At 50.3% G+C, this 16,612-nt stretch overlaps 6 protein-coding genes across 6 annotated transcripts; 2 read left to right on the forward strand and 4 right to left on the reverse strand.

Annotated features, from left to right (window-relative positions):
* Positions 1 to 508: 508 nt before the first annotated feature.
* Aud_008743 (HET domain-containing protein) lies at positions 509 to 2,566 on the forward strand (the record flags this gene model as incomplete). Its single annotated transcript, XM_043293608.1, has 1 exon — positions 509 to 2,566. One exon carries the CDS (start codon positions 509 to 511, stop codon positions 2,564 to 2,566), a length of 2,058 nt encoding a protein of 685 aa, XP_043149543.1.
* Positions 2,567 to 2,609: 43 nt separating this feature from the next.
* On the reverse strand, positions 2,610 to 3,987 carry Aud_008744 (thermophilic desulfurizing enzyme family protein; the record flags this gene model as incomplete). Its single annotated transcript, XM_043293609.1, has 3 exons — positions 2,610 to 3,123; positions 3,171 to 3,644; positions 3,692 to 3,987. The coding sequence occupies 3 exons, from the start codon at positions 3,985 to 3,987 to the stop codon at positions 2,610 to 2,612; spliced, it is 1,284 nt and encodes a 427-aa protein (XP_043149544.1).
* A 668-nt stretch (positions 3,988 to 4,655) lies between these two features.
* Positions 4,656 to 5,789, reverse strand: Aud_008745 (ankyrin repeat domain-containing protein; the record flags this gene model as incomplete). The annotated part of the gene is made up of 1 exon (XM_043293610.1): positions 4,656 to 5,789. One exon carries the CDS (start codon positions 5,787 to 5,789, stop codon positions 4,656 to 4,658), a length of 1,134 nt encoding a protein of 377 aa, XP_043149545.1.
* A 2,108-nt stretch (positions 5,790 to 7,897) lies between these two features.
* On the reverse strand, positions 7,898 to 9,334 carry Aud_008746 (uncharacterized protein; the record flags this gene model as incomplete). The annotated part of the gene is made up of 2 exons (XM_043293611.1): positions 7,898 to 9,196; positions 9,266 to 9,334. 2 exons carry the CDS (start codon positions 9,332 to 9,334, stop codon positions 7,898 to 7,900), a joined length of 1,368 nt encoding a protein of 455 aa, XP_043149546.1.
* Positions 9,335 to 12,242: 2,908 nt separating this feature from the next.
* Aud_008747 (cytochrome P450) lies at positions 12,243 to 14,116 on the forward strand (the record flags this gene model as incomplete). Its single annotated transcript, XM_043293612.1, has 6 exons — positions 12,243 to 12,446; positions 12,529 to 13,019; positions 13,069 to 13,213; positions 13,266 to 13,598; positions 13,650 to 13,983; positions 14,034 to 14,116. 6 exons carry the CDS (start codon positions 12,243 to 12,245, stop codon positions 14,114 to 14,116), a joined length of 1,590 nt encoding a protein of 529 aa, XP_043149547.1.
* Positions 14,117 to 14,536: 420 nt separating this feature from the next.
* Positions 14,537 to 15,931, reverse strand: Aud_008748 (uncharacterized protein; the record flags this gene model as incomplete). Its single annotated transcript, XM_043293613.1, has 1 exon — positions 14,537 to 15,931. One exon carries the CDS (start codon positions 15,929 to 15,931, stop codon positions 14,537 to 14,539), a length of 1,395 nt encoding a protein of 464 aa, XP_043149548.1.
* Between the last annotated feature and the right edge of the window lie 681 nt (positions 15,932 to 16,612).

A 16,612-nucleotide genomic window follows, 5' to 3' on the forward strand; every position in this document is an offset into this window, starting at 1 on the left:
GAGTGGGATTATCCATATAAGACAAATCAGGAGGTAGGCGTTGTGTTGTAATGTGCCTTTGTAGTAAACAGTGCCTTGAAAAGAGATTAGCTGGCTTTAATGTTAACAGAGACAGAGACAACTAATATACTGATGCTATTTTGACATGGTTCCTATTCGTCAAGCCGTCAAATATAGTCTCTCATATCAACTGCCCTCTACTACGATCATCAACATATTCGGTCATATTGCATCCAGGGAAGCAAGTATTGTATATCGAGTCTGAAAAATGTACCTCGCTGCTAGCCATTGACCAAATGCAGCCCAGCTTTGCTACACCCTGTTAACTATCCCTTTCGACCAATAGAGTAATCGTCATGGTAGCCGGGCGTAAAAGATCTCTGCCCGTTCTCGTATTCCATCAGCCGATCGATAATCTTGGCCTCCACAGCCTCAACCCCACATTCTTGCGAACAAAACTTTGAATCCTTCCTTTGGCCCTCTTGAGGACATTCTTATTTTGACTGCAATGGTCCGGTACCAATACATACCCCTACCACCAATTGGTGAAAACGGCCAGAGTCCCGCATTCACGCGCGTTTTGACGCTCTATCCTGGCACAGACCAGGATCCACTATACTGTACCCTCGACATTGTTGATATTGAGCACTGTCCATCGCCTCCTGAAGCCTTGTCGTATGTATGGGGCAGCGAACGGGCGCCTGTGCCCCTCTACTGTGGTGATGGCCTACTCGGCATAACCCTGAACCTCGACATCGCGCTTCGCCATCTACGTCTCCCTCATGCTCGTCGCAGACTCTGGGTCGATGCGGTATGCATTAACCAGGATGATCTGAGGGAGCGTGAGCGTCAGGTCGGCTACATGAGGCTTGTGTATAAGCATGCAGTTGCAGTCATCGCATGGCTTGGTCCTGGCATGCCCGAAACAAAAGAAGCCTTCGATTTCGCGAGAAGACTGTCCGAGTTGCAGAAGGATATGAATCAAAACGCGGCAAGTGCGTCCGACGGGAGAACACTCTACTCGATGAAGACTGAGGCCAACAGCATCCTGTTGGAGTCGCTCACTGCAGAGCCACGGGCGACGGATGCACTGGCTCGCCTTTTCGCAGGGCAGTACTTTGAGCGCGTGTGGTGTATACAGGAGGCTGTCGCCTCGCAACGCTGCATTGCGAAATGCGGGCAGTACGAGATGGGTTTCTTTGATTTGATCTCGCTGATGACCTATGTCTGTAACTTCCGCGGGGCTATTATGGATGCTCAGGGCCTGGATTATCCGGATGGTACGGTGTCTTTCTGGAGTACCTTTGTGTCCGCCAGACGGGAAGTACTGGTGTCGAGTAAACAGCAATACGTGGAGGGATCTATCAGCCGCATGTTCACTTTACTTGCAGGCATCCGCAACTTCAAGTGCACCGATCCCCGCGATCGGATCTTTGCTCTCCTGGGGATCTCGGACGAAGGATTGCAGCCCGTTCTGGCACTGACCCAAGTCGAGGGTGCACGTAACTCACGGGCCTTGTCGCTCCTTCAGCGCGGGGCCATATGGCTCTCTGAGAAGGTGAACTCGCTCGGACCGAATATCAACTTCCTCAGGCCTGCTGCCTTGAGACCAAACTATTCCAGGCCTGTCCGGGAAGTGTACCGAGACTTTACGAGGTTCAGCGTGCGCCAGCAGCCACGAAAGCTGGACATTTTATCTCTCGTACAGCATACTACATATCCGCTACAGGACTATTGGCCATCCTGGGTTCCTAAGCTGCATGAGGAACGCTCAGTGTCACTGTTAGCACCTGGTCTGTATCTTGCTGGCATTCCAATGCATGGCCACTATCGGTATTTCGCGGAGCTTCACGATTCTCCCCTCGATGGCAGATCAGTCGAGCCAGATGTGCTCCAACTGGACGGTTATCGTGTTGATCTGGTTGACGCCGTGAGCGACCTTATTCAGTACAAGTACACGGAAAAGCCGCCAATAGAAGCCATATGGTCTCAGCTCTTCAACTTTCCGTTGTTTCCGCGTCCAGGCTTCCAGTACACCGGGACAAGCGAGGCTCTAGATGTTGCTTTCTTGCAAACGATCGGTGCTGCCATGTTGGGGGTGATTGGCATGTTCATCAACCAGCCAGCCTCCTGGGAGAACTCAAGACTCGACGCTTGGGCCGCCTTGACGCGGCAGGTAAAGAGCAACAGTTTGGCGTGGCTGCAGGCACATCCCCCCGCACAGGGGTTATCCTACCCCGATCTAGTAGCAGAGGAACAATCAGCGGATCTCCCTGGCGATGAGAATGCATATACCCATTCGATTTGGCTCTATTCGCGGAAGAGGCGGATGTATCGAACGAGATCAGGTCTTGTCGGACTTGGTCCGCAAATGATGCAGCCAGGGGACCAAGTAGTCGTTCTATTCGGGGGGAGTCTGCCTTTTATCTTACGACCACGGGGAAGAGAGTGGTTACTCATCGGTGATACATATCTTCATCATGATTGGATCTTGCAGGGAAAGCAGGCCGAAATGGTCCGATCCTCATCGGGTGCGTCCAGGGTTGAGACATTCAGAATAGCATAGATCTATATCCAGCCAGCTATTATTGCTTGAATCAGAGCCCGAGCTAAGTATACCATGTAGGCTCCGGGTACTCATGCAGTAGCACATATCTGCCTAGCTCCCGATTCTTGTACGCCACCGGGTCATGCAAGGTGTGCGTCCTGAGATCCCTCCAGAACCTGTCCAGCCCCACCTTCAGCGACGTCGCTCGCGCGCCAGTCACCTCGAATATGCCGGATGTGACTCGAAGTCCGACATCCGTAGTGACCACCTTCACACTTGCGATCCATTCAGCCACCTCGCCTCGTTCCTCGGCTGTCACCTTGGACCGATCGCCTGAATGACGGTCGTACAGCGCAGAAAGTTGATCACCTGCTCTGTCGGCCAGTGCTTCTGCAGCACGCAGGTGCGCAAAGAAGTTCCCGTATCGTTCGAGGATGTAGAACTCATCTGTGGCTGCCTCCTTGTTGTCCCCGCCGTAGGGCCAAGGGCGTGTGGACGTGGTAGTGTACTTGGCGGCGAACTCGAGGGCGCCGATTGCGATGCCGAGGTAGAAGTTGCTGAAGACTAGTTGAATCCTAATATGGTCAGTACAGGCCGTGCAGAAGCAGTCCGTAGCACTTACGTAGGCAGGAATAAAGAGGCAAAGGGAATGGTGAGAACCTCTGCGAGTGGTCTTTTGCTTGCTGTGTCCCATCCCAATGCATCTGTCCAAGATGCACGCACATTTTCGATCTTAACACTCCCAGATTCTGTCAATCGCAGACCAATATTCTTCCAGTTGTGCGAGAATTGAATTCCTGGTTGATTAGTTTCCACAATGGCAAATATATGGTCCTGGGTTCCGTCCAGCACGCCTTCAAGGACCGTAAGGTCAGAAACCACTCCTCCTGTATTGAAGTGCTTGAATCCGTTGAAGACGATCGAGTCACCTTCTGCAGTTATCTTCAAGTCATTATCCCGAGGGTTAACCGCTCCTCCGACGAAAAAGTTGTTGGTGATGATCAGCTCCTGCAGACGGTCGGCTTGTTCGGCCGTCCCGACCACATTGGCGGTCGTCGACCAGAGGAGATGATATCCAAGAAGCATGCCAATGGACCTGAAATACACTTAGCCAGTTTTCGCATGTTGACTATTGATACGCACCCGTCCCCCTTGGCCACTTCCCGGATCGCCTTGTAGCCCACATGCCACGGCTGTTCTCCGCCGCCATACTTCTTCGGCCCGAGAAGCTTCAACAGACCGGAATGCTTCAGTAAGGCAACCTCGGCGCGAGGAGACTTGTTGTCCTGATCTCTCTGGGCTGCATCCTGGGCGAGAACTTCAGCCACTTCACGCGCTCGTGCAAGCCATGCGTCTGCGGAGTCGGGGAGAGCAGCCCATTTCTCCTTGTAGACGTCGTACACTGCGGGGTGTGTGGCTGGGACGGTTGTTTGTGCCATTCTTGGGAGTTCAATCAGATTATTTCTTTTTGGACGCTCTTGAACTTTGATTCCATGGCTAGCTGGCGGGAAAGGGACATGGGCGTATTTATCTCTCAGGCTTGCTGTTCGATTGCGGACAAACCTTCGGTATGGCGTGCTTTTCAGCAGAGGATGGTGCCATGCTGGACTGCTATGTACAATTGTCAAGCTAAGAATCTCATTCGGTCAGGAAGCAATTCGTCAAATGCAGCGGAAATGCCGTTATACCCCCGCATTGTTCACAGGCCCAAGGCCCGTTTTTCAGCCTACGGGACCACATACTATCGATAAAGAACCAACTACCTCAAATTTGGAAGAACCTTATTCACTTGGAAGCCCATCCGATTCAGCTAATAGCCAGCGTGCTTTAACTACAAACAAACCGGTAGCAGATTAGCAATGAAATCGCTGAATTCCTTTCCAACTGCACCAGCGAGTTCTGACCCCTGGAGAGGATCCACTAATTTCCCTTTCTCCCAGACAAACAACAAGCATATCATGAACGGATGTCCCAAGGAAGTTCAAAGAAAAACTGCAAATATGATGGTTGAAATCCTTGTTCCAGTCCACAGAGGACCGTCCGTCTACCTCGCCGTTCTTATCCATGGAACAATCAGTCTCGATAGCAGGAGAAAGTCAAATGTGGACTATGAGCGCGACGACTCGCGTTTCTTATACTTTCGCCATAAAATCTTTGCCCAATCTCCCCTGTTCTGTCGATAAGCTTCCCACAAGGGTCTCAAGCCGTAGTGACATTCGGCATCTGGGTCAACATCATAGAGCAACAGAAAGTCGACGATCTCGTCTTTCCTCTGGAGCATAGCATAGAGCAAAGGGGTTTGGCCCTCTGAATTTTTGCGGTTGACGTCGGCACCGTGGGCGAGAAGCAGCCGGACCATGGCTATCTTGTTGTCGAATATGGCAACATGCAGAAGGAAGGAATTCTGAGCGTTCGGGTTGGCTCCATGTTTCAAAAGCAGACCCAGCAATCGCTCATAGCCTAATTCCACGGCCATTAACAGCGGAGTGGGATCACGACTGTCCCCTAGTTCCACATCTGCTCCTTTTTCTAGTAAGATCTCGGTAATCTTGAAGTGGTTTTTCCTTACTGCTGCTTGAAGCGGAGTACCGGTCCAGGGACCACCTAGTTCTGTAAGCGCACCCTTGTTCAGTAGCATCTTGATAATCTCCGTGAATCCCTTCATCACTGCAATGCAAAGTGCCGTCATATTATCATGTCGCCGGGCGTTAGGATTTGCGCCTTTCTCGAGTAAAAGCCTGACCACAGCTTTCCTATTATTGGTCACAGCGATCACCAACGGCTGCCTAGGAAAGTTCTCGAGATTGACATTTGCGCCCTTTCCGATCAGGAGCTCGACAATAGCATCATGGCCATAACTAGCTGCTATGTATAAAGCAGTCGTTGCAATTCGAGAGCCTTCATAAAGTATGGCATCCGGATCAACGCCTTCGTCCAATAACAATCGCACCATGTCTGTGTAGCCTGAGCGTAACACAATGGTAAGAGGCCATTGAAACCATTTATTCAGTGATTTAATGCCCGCCTTGAGTGAGTTCTTGGTGGTCTGTTGGTTGTTCTTCTGCGCAGCCCATGCCAAGGCTTTTCCACCTCTTCTCTTAACATCGAACTTGTAGAGGACATTGTTGAGACGGATGTAGGCCGTGCGACACGTTCGGACGAAGGCGTTTATATCTGATGCCTTGTCGAGGGCTTTTGTGATCATGACGACCACTTCAGTGGGCAGATCAAGAAGGTTCATCTTGGGCTGCTGCTTGGAGAATAGCAATGAGATGGGTAATGAGAAGTGTAACGATGAGAGACTGGGAATTGCTGTAGCAAGCTTATGTAGCAAGCGCAGCTATGGTGAAGAAGATCGATGTATAGTAGGGTCTTGATGATGCTATCGGCCTTTAGATGTAGATGTAAGCTCTAAGAGGAGTGAGCAATCTCAGGCATGAGACCGTTGCCATGTACTGGGATGATCCTCAGTAAGGAAAGGCCTGGTAAGAAATGAGGAGATTAGAAGGATGGAAGGGACGGGGAGCTTAACGCGCCAAAGGACTGCATCAACACCTAGAAAATATCGATGCAGGAACGTTGAGTGACTGATAAGGAGAGCCGTGGCTTGAGAAATAAATTTCAGGTAGGGATGATGAGAGACACGATGAAGAATGGCTCGCACTTCTCATTTGTATCTTAGCAACTTCTCACATCTAGCTTGATTGCCTAATTAGTGAAAAGCTTCGGCATCATTTCATGCGTGGACTAAGCCGTTGGTTCTTAGCTTCTTCGTCATAGAAATCTTGTCTGGTAGCAAAGGGCCATATTTGCTTACATTTAAAAGTCCAATGGGTATCTTACTGAAGACAGTCCTCCCGTCTGCAACAGTTGAGAACATCTTCCATGAGACGAAGAGTCTCGAGGATGGCTGGACAACAACAAATCAGCGACGATGCAGAGTCTAATAAGGGTGATATAGCAATACCGATGTTCCATGGACTCCCGCATGAAAGATTCAAAATGACCTCCACACTGAGCAATAAAGCGCCATGAATCGACTTCAAGATCGACTACTGTCCATCATTGCAAGTCTTGTTGAATGGCGCTCTAGGGCTTGTGCCGTCCTTGTATCTGTTTCGTGAGTACCCTCTCTTTCATAGGAGTGTCATAGGCTTCCCTTACAGGGTACATTCTGTCAATTTATGAGCTGCGGTTGGACTCTTTCCATATGGGGTGGCGTTATACTACTCTGGCCGCGATAACCTCTGATATGTTCCCATGTTGCCCACCGCTTGCCATGGCAATGTAAGGTCTTTTTAATTCATAGCTTTAGGTCTGACATTGAAAGTCGCCGTCGCTTGCGTCTTCGCCGGGAGAGCTATGGAACCTGTGAGGACAACAGGCATATTCACCGGAGGGATGATGGCTCTTAAGACTGCTTGAGCAAACCTACCGCACAGGGACAGATCGGAATTTCTTCCTTGCGGAATACGGTGCCTTGATCAGAAGAGTTTCTCGCTAACCAAGTTTGATTCCGACTTCTTCGCCAGGGGATGGGAATGTTTGGATACAACAGTCATACCTGACTTTCCGGCTATTATTAACCCATGATAGACTCATAGAGAACAAGCAGACATGAGCATTATCAAAGGTAGCGTAGTTCACTCCCAAGGCTGTTGCTCTCCTCACCTAATCAAGCACAGATAGAGTATAAGGAGCTATATAATTGACACCAGGGGATTTTGATTAATTCAATTGCCACTCAGAAAACGTTATACTGAAACTATCATCATTAATAAAAGCGTTGAGATGTGATTTTCAAAGGAACATTGACGAAGTAATCGTGAGTGAAACGGAGAGTGATATATATTTACCATACCAAGTCAGGCTGGACTCCAGCACACCACTACAAAGATATATATAGATTCATGTCTGTGGTAGGACCACACCATGGCTGCTCTATGACTCCCTTCTGAATGAAGAAAGCCTACCTATGCTTGGCCTCATTTTCATTTCAAGGCGAGACCACCCGCCCTGGGATCAGAGTTTCTACACTACTTAGCATTGATATCTGTGGGATATCCTACCTCTCTAAGGCTGTCCTTCTGTCCCTTTCGGCCAGACAAAAGCAATATGCCTCTTAGAGAATACAGGCTGCGTATGCGACGCAAACGATTAGTTGCCTAGCACAGTTTACCAAAGAAGAAGACAAGATGACGATTAAGATGACATTCTGGTCATTGTTACTGGGTATCATCGACAGGTAACTGATGAATCTTCGTCTAGACACGCGAATAAGTCATGTCGCAAAACCATGTCGCTAAGAAGTAGGACAGAAATTGACGCGCCACCGCAAATGCCAGAATATTATGTTTGGATGCCTACGATATCCGTGGCCCATAAAATCGAGCCCATCCGCTCCGACCCAAGAAGCCGACAGATCTCCTTCAACAACCGAGCCCCCAAGTCACCCATCCACCACCGGTCGCGGAGGTGGTGCAAAACCGCGCAGTAATGGGCGAAGATTATGAGCGCTAGGGGTTGTTCCTCCCGGACAAGATCCAGGTACCGGCTGGGAATGCGGAACATCCAGCGCAGGGCGATCGTCGTCGGATCGCCGCCTTTGGTGAGCATTTCGAGCGAGTTGTCTAGGTTCGCGATGGTGTCGTTGTAGACGGCCGTCTCGTGCGCTGGGTCTTTTTTCGCGCTGACGGCGTTCAGGTTCTTCATGGAGAGGATGGTGAGGGTGTAGGTGCTGGGCAGTTGGTGGTACGGATCTCCTTGGGTGAAAAGGTCTCTGAGCGCGCCGTTTTCGACTTTGTTTAGGGTCTCGGGGCTGGGGAGTAATGCTCTGATGGTGTCGAAGAGGTCGAGGAGCTTCTGCAGGGAAGAAGAGGATGAAGGCGAGGGGTCATGACTCTCCGTTTGAGCGGTGGGTGTCTGGCTGTCGAGCGACGGGAGTACCGACTTGGAGCCCTCTCCGGCCAGCGCAGAGGATGCAAGGTCGCACATAAACAGAATACTTGCAGCGGAGAATGCTGCATTGGGCCCGGACGCTGTCGGGGTTTCTAGGACGTTCAGTAGCTTCTCCGTGGCTTGCGTGTAATGATTCCCGGCCGCCTGCAAGTGACGCTCGCGTTGCGGAGTACCAGCCTCACTGGTAGATGCGAGTTCTAGGGCGGACAGAGCCAACGTGCTATGCCTCAAGGCAGGGTGTTGGGACGTCTCGCGCCGGATAATGGCCTGCCATGGATGGTCCCCGCTTTTGCTGTGCGCGAGGGATTGTTGCGTGGACTTGTACCAGTTATCTAATAGGCACTGATCTTCGGGATTCGGGTCCTCGGACGGTTTGCCAGCCTGAGCCTCCAAGACCTTGCTCTTGTCATCCTGATCGACCTCGGAGATATTGGACTCGGGGGAATTGGATGTGGAGGGGCTGGCGGCAGCAGGAGGATATTGTTGGGCGGGAGGGGAAGGTGAGGAGTACGACGACGAGGACGAGGACGAGTCGTCGGAGGAAGAGGAAGCTTTCGCTTTGGACGGGGTCGCTTTGGAGGCCCGAACACCGGAGTGTGGTCGGCGTTGTTTCGAGGGAGCCGAGTCACCGTAACGACAGGATAGGCGATGACGCCTGCATCCGTCGCACTGAGGGCGAGTCTTTGAACACTAGACAGCAGGAGTGGTAAGTAGCCATGATAGGACCACAGTTGATAGGACCTGAAGACATCAACATACCTCCATCTGTAGCTCACTACATTGAGAGCATTGGAGCGGTGACTTTCGGAGTAGCCTCTGAGCGGGCATGGCAATATGGGTGCCAATGGCTAATGGCCTGAATGAGCCCGGCCTGCCTTTTCAACGGGCACCGCAGCCACCTTAAAGATGATCATGCCTTACAACTAAGAAGAAGAGGTGGAGTATCAAGAGCGAAAGAGTCTGCAGAGTGGAAAGGCAACTACTGGGGGAGAACAGGCCAACAAAAGCATCGCGTGGACCAGGGCCTGCAGTGGCATGAAAATGCAACAATAGTTGATCAGATTGCAAGGATGCAAATCATCTCCTGAAAGTGAAATAGCTTCCATTTCGCGCCTGGGGCAGGCATCAGATTGAGTGGACAAGGACCGCGACGACCAGGCATCTGATTTGGTAGGGGTGATCTCTCAAAGGGACAGGAATAAGGCAAACCCACTATGGAAGGGGTGTGGGTTGACCAAGATAGGAGGGAGCTGCAGTATGCGCATAATGCCAAGGGACCCACCAAAGGCAGTGTTACTTACTTACTACTTAATCAATTAGTAGGGTGAACTTGGCAAGGTGGGAGGTCGCAACGACCAACTTCCTAGCACAGTATATAGGGGGTTGACGCGGTGTATACCTGGCTGTCTCTGAAGTCTAGGTGCGAATTTTTGGGACAAGAGGTCTGAGAAAGTCGGATATGATTGGCTATATGGTGAATGCAGGAAGATACACTACGCCCAATGCGGAGTATAAAGCTCTTGGCTAGAATGAGGGGCGCTGATTGGCCGACAAGCCTTCAGTATTCAGAATCCCTCGCAAGAATACGGAGTAGCTCCGCTTATGATGCTCTTTCAGGGAAAGACAAGACTTTACCTCTGGGATGTCGCCGCCAGCATTGAGAAGAAGTAGTGAAGGAGACTATTGATTTTATGTGTCAGACTGAATGAACACTGTAGGGTCAGATGGATAGCCAAGGAACAGAAGAACTGTACTAGAGACATACGAAGACCTGCCATGAGGGGCTGTGCCCTGCACAGTACATGCATCAATGACCAGTCAGAAACTCCTGTTTCAAATCCAAACTCAATAATGCGAGTGGGGAGGAGGGCGCGAGTCTGGATTCATATGTTCCTTTCTCACATCCTATGATCCTAAACGACTGTCTACTGGAGGGCCAAGTGAAGGAGACGCGTCATAACCTCTGCTGCATGTGGAATCAGATCATCTGTTTGAGTACTGACACCGTCTGTACATACGGAGTTCTCCGTATGAGGAAGTTGGATAGTTATTCTCTCACTTCAAGCCAAGGACGGTGGCTTGACTGATACGAGTTCGGGGAGCCAACTGTCCATCATGTTCTCGGATTAGTCATCGATTTGACTTGGTTAACAATTATCTCCCTGTCTGTCAAATACCAGGACTGTCAGTTTGCCAGTGTAACCAGAAGTATCCAGTGCCACTGTACGACTGCTATCGAATGCTGTGCTTCAGGGTCGTGCCAAAGATGAGGCTCAGCTAATCAACATGATAGTTGTACAATCGCATCTCTTAAGGCTGATCAGTCTTCTACTAAATATCCTAGTGTCATCGACAGGTCGGAGATTTTCTCAACCCACTCTCGCGTGGCCTTGTTTTAGTGTCTCACGGACTGAAAAACGACCGAATTAATTGAGATCGTCTAAGTACCTCTCTAAGACTACTCCATTTATCAGTGCGCATAGAGTCACAAGCTATTTTGGGATGAGTCTTCTGTTCTCAGTAACTACTCCGGAGTATGTGCCATTGTGGCATTCTTCTCAAACTCCTTCTAGCCTATCGTATCCCTTTCTCTTTTTTCAGGCCGTGGCCCAAAACCTTGAAATCCCAGCAGTCGGTTGATTGGCCACGCCTCCTCTGCAGAAGGACATGATTGGTTTTCAGGACCAGCCCGAGTGGAGATCAAAACGACCTGTTGCTAAAAATTGGGCCAAAGGGGACAGACTAGTGGGCACTATCGAACAGGTCAGAACTGTAAGTGTGGTCGAAACCGGACGGGTGGATATTAAAAATTGAGGCCCTAAACCGTTTTCTGATAATGCAGCATGCTTAACTTTCTGCCCCCTGTAATCAATACAGGGATCTTTCCCCTTAATGCCGATTCTCCATTCTGCACATCCATTTTTCTGCAGCGCCTGGATATTAATCCCGTTCATGCAGACGATCCCCAGAGTGTCGGGGTGTCTCTATCGAATGTTCTTGCTACATCGACAATCCGCAGAGACAATAATTCTCCGACAACGCATCGACAATCGCGCATCGATTGAACATCCTACAATCCACCCACTGCAGGAAAGATCCTGCGCAGTAATGGGCCGTTTGGTTCCACGGGCACAGCTCTCAAGCTGTACCTAAAACCCTTAAGGTTGTCGCCTGCCATGTAACGTGGCGTTCCTGGAGGATGGCATCGCTTGTTTCCGAACCGAACTCGATCTAATACTTGTTACGTAGACCTGTCTCGAACCCATTTAATCACCCACGGACCCAGCTGGACGACGGCAACTCTGGCCCCGATTGGCCTACCCGTCGTGATTCTCTCCCGGCTCTTGGGAATCGTTTCGTCCGCAACAGCCGGGCTAAGGCCATATCCAAGCGTTGCCGAATAATATCGAGTCAATTAACGGCACTAACTAGGAACCATATCTACTCCTCCTGGCAATGAATTCTTCTTGCTCGCACCCCAGCCATCATAGCATCCATCCACTCCTTCACTTCGCTTCCACTGTCGTTCATTTCTTGTTTGTACCCAGGTCCACACATTCTACCAGTTATCCAATCTCTCTACGATGATGATGAAGTTTACTCGGGGTATTTGAGCCCTCCCACGGCCCACGTCCAACCGCGGACGATCATCCTTGACAGGGATCGACATTCTTTTTCACAGATCTTCCACCCCCAGCTATCGTTTATTTCCTTTTCCGGATATGTGACAGCAACCATGCTGCTCGACATCAACGCCTCCACCTTGTCCGCCACAGGTGTGCTGTGCATGCTCTTGTGTTTCATTGTCAAGCTCTTTGAGACCTCGCCAGTGCCCAAGGACATCCCATGGGTCCTGAGTAAGAAGGGCTTCCTGGGCCGCGCTGCTGAGCGCTTCCTCGGCGTCAACCCCATCGGCTTCATCCAAGAGGGATATGAACAGGTGGGTTTTCTATTTCCATGCCGTGCGATGGCGCCGGATGTATACAGAAGTGGTGCTCGACTGCTGACCTCCGTTGCTGCAGTACTCCAAGAATCAGGAACCCTTTGTGATGCCTAGTGTCAATGAGGGCGATGAAGTCATTCTTCCCAAAGAGCACACCAACGCCGTTCTCTTCGCCAAGGAATCTGAATATAGCTTCAAAGCTCACATTAGTGACTTCTTCCAACTCAAGTACACCAGCTGGCCCCTTGCTTTCGCTGAGAGATATGAGTTCTTCGTCAAGTTGGTCAGCAAGGACCTGACCGACACCCTGAAATCCAAAGCTGTGGCCGAGTCCCTCGCCGAGGAGGCACGTTCCTGCCTCTCGGATGTCTGGGGCGAGGACACGGACAACTGGGTCGAGGTTCCCCTGTACTCTTTTATGGAAAAAGCCGCGGCTCGGATGGTCAATGTGCTGGCGATCGGGCCAGGCAGGAGCCATGATAGCGGTCTACTCAATGCCATGACCAACTGCTCCAATGCCATTGTCTTTGGGGCCAACGTCATCAAGGCCTTTCCTTCATTCCTTCACCCGTATGTGCAGCGCCTCAGTGTTGATAGCATTTCTTCTAACTGCAAACAGCATTATCGGTCCGATTGTAGGACTCGTTAACCGCTGGCAAGAGCGAGTGTTCCACGCGCGTATGAAGCCTATCATCGAGGCCAAGATCAAAGAGCAGAAAGAGGCCTATAACTCGGTGTCCCTGCAAGAAAGACTCAGGACAAACGTACGTCCCTTTAGAACTGACGTCATTTTTTGATGTGTCTGACATCGTCTAGGGGAGCCTTCTCGACTTGCTCATCCAAGCTGGCCTGCGCAGCAAGTGGCCTGTGGAACTTGAGACCATGTGGCTGGCCTACCGAATCTTCATGATCAACTTCCCCGGTGTACATACAAGCGGTATCTCCGCCACGAGCGCCCTTCTCGACATCCTCAGCTATCCCACCGAAGAAGGGTTCATGGATATGCTGCAAGCGGAAATCGAGCAGATTGCGGCCACCTCGGACGGCTCATGGCCTGCCGCTGACCTGGAACGGGCCAGTTTGTTAGAAAGCGCCATTAAAGAGTCTCTGCGCTTCAACGGCGTCAACGCCGTCTCGCCTACAAGAAAGGTATTCTGAATTCATCGTCACGCTATGAGACACGCTAATGCGATCCCCCAGGTCGTCGCACCAGAAGGCGCCATCCTCCCCAATGGCGTTTATCTCCCCTACGGAACCAAAATCGGTATCCCCCAGTACGCCGTCCACCGCGACAGCGACCTTTACCCTAATGCCAACGAATACAACCCCTACCGCTTCTACAAGGAAAACGCCACGCCAGAGGAACGACGGCAGAACCTCATGACCAACACCAGCGACACATACCTGGTCTTTGGCCACGGCCGCCGACAATGTCCCGGCCGCTGGCTCTTCGCACACATCTTCAAACTCCTCATCGCCGAAATGCTCCTCAAATACGAAATCAAGCCCTTCGCTACCCGTCCCAAAATCCACAGTAAGTGGCTTGCTAGTATTCACTTCCGAATGCGAAGCTAACGTGAGCAGGATGGGGACGCTTCCAGTTACCGCCTCTGTCAGTAAAACTGACGGTTCGACGCAAAAAGAACACGGTCGCTATTTACAACTAATTCCTGTCATAATATTTCGCCGGCCCCCTTCGTTTTTGGCCAGCCTCCGTTCACTGTATATATTTCGTTTTTCTGTGTTGTATAGCGACGTCGTTATCGATAGATGGATACCAGCCAATTGCAATTGGACACCAAGATTTCCTTTTTGTCATGTCGGTCATGCCTTTCTTTGGATTCGGGGCGGATTCAGTCGATTATCTGTACTTTGAGTATGTATGGCAAAAGCTTTGTATATAATCTATGCACAGTTGCTGTTGCTGTTTCCTTTATTTATTACTGGGCAATAGTCGAAATATGGAGGCTTTCTGATACTCTTGAACAAACGTCGCACTCCGGCATCTATAAACAAGAATCTAGTAAAGTCACAGATAAAAGAGATACCAATGAGTCATCCGGGCGCAGAATGCAAGTGTCTGGAGTTCAAGAACCAGGTCCAAAATCCCGCTCATTTTTGGGTCTTAATGACCGTATCACCTTAAAACTGAACGACGCCCGGTTAGGAAACCAACCAAGTTGCGAAACCTGGATGTCTGCCTTGGGGAAGTGTCTTTCGAGCTGCTGGGCATGCTCGTATGCGCGCCCTTCACTCAGTTCGACAGAATCACCAACATGCTCATCGAGATCCAGGAAGCATCCAACTCGAAGCGACCCAAGTGTTGGAAACAAAGGCGCTTTATAATTCTGAAGTTCTAGTACATGGAACCCCCCACCGAGGAAACAGGACTCGAGCCGCGGACAGCATTTTGCCAACGCTGCGAGGGAAGCTGATGTGACTTTACTAGGAAAGGGGTCCAGGGACAGTGTGTCCAGATCCGGTAGGCCACTAACCAGACGGTGGAAGTCATCATCACCAAACTCAGCGGTTCCCAGGCGAGGCTTGCGTAATCCTCGTAGTCTTAAACTTATCAGATTGCTGAGTCTTCTCAGAGAGACGAGGTCTTCCGGTACAATGGTCATGTCACCATTGAAAGAGATCTCTAGGGTTCGCAGTTCCGTCAGTTCTGAAAGAGGTCGTATTCTGACTTCCGTTTCTGGTGTATCCCAGTCCTCTGTTGGTCTCAGTGTCACGCTGAGCTGCATGACAGAGCCAAAAATCTTAGCCATCGACGGGACTGCGTCTTGGTTGATCTCAATGTCCAATTCCTTCAACTGTGGAAAAGGCGATTCAACTGACAATGCATCCCCTAACAACTCAGGGGTAATTTGTTCCAGACTCAACTGCTCGAGTGTTGAAGACGTGGCCAGAAATTCAATGACCTTGGAGTCTGTCATGTTGTGATGATCCATGGTGATGTGCAGGCTCTCTAAATAGGGGAGACCACTTAAAAATGTAAGCAAATCGGTCGGCGTGATGCAAGGACCGCAGCGCCAGAGCCTGACCGTCCTCAGCTTAGGACATTGGTTCTGCACGTCAAGAAAGAAGTCGGCACTAATGCTCCCCTCCAAATCCAGCAGTTGAAGACCAGGATTGATGAAGTGCGTTAGATACCGGCAGTCGGCGATAGTCTCGTGATCATCCTCCAGCGTGACCGAGAGCTCTTTTACATTATGGAACACAAGATCTTTGAACTCCTCGTAAACGTCTTTGGGGGATCCGGCCAGGTCAAGTTCCTGGATCAGGGGAGTGTACACCCTACGCCGATGCTTCGGCACTTTGGCAAGATAGATGTCTCTCTGCGCTTGCCAGAGGCGTGGGATGCCGAGATTGAAAAACTGTCGGTTGACTCGGATCACAGTCGAGAGCTGTGATAAATACATCTCGTCCAATATCGTCATCAAAATTTCTGGTGGAAGTTGATCCAAACTGCGTGCCATTTTGGCGCGGGATCTGCGAAGCGGGCAGTTTCGAGCTGTCCAGTATAGTCTGAGAAGCAGGTAGGACCATGCTGGAGATCAGAATCCTGAGAATCAGATTCTATATAGGATTAATTCCGCTCACTATCAGTTGTATTCTCAATTGACACGTTCAGCGCGTCAGTCACGTGGTTATCTGTTCGTGTTTGGAGTAGATAGACATCTTTGAATTGGCGTATCAGAATCCAGTTCCTGACTAGCTGGAGTTGACGTTTCCTAGCTCCGTGCCTGGACAGTGTGATATCGGCACCTCGTCCTAGTTAAAGCACAACACTATCGGAATGCGTTCCCCAATGATTTGACAGATTGATATTTCACAAGAATTCCAATTACCCTGAGGGAAACATTCGACCTTGAACGGAACAATATGATCAGTGAGATATGATCAGGAGGTAAATTTTGGATGAGTTGATACTGTGAATTCTACCAGCAAATTGTATGGCGACTGTATCTGTTTCCCATCCTTAGCGGAGTGCGTAGATGCGAGTCTTACATGACTGTCACCTGCCTGATTGGGTTACTGTAACGCCTAGATCAAATGAGACAACATTAGCGCAGTGTGCATTATTCTTTGTCAAAGATGTCCCTCTTATTTGCTTGTCAAGTATCAGGGTCTCAGATGATCAGACCGCTATTCTATAT

Source organism: Aspergillus udagawae (genome assembly GCF_001078395.1).
Source record: "Aspergillus udagawae IFM 46973 DNA, scaffold_7, whole genome shotgun sequence".
NCBI classification, from domain to species: domain Eukaryota; kingdom Fungi; phylum Ascomycota; class Eurotiomycetes; order Eurotiales; family Aspergillaceae; genus Aspergillus; species Aspergillus udagawae.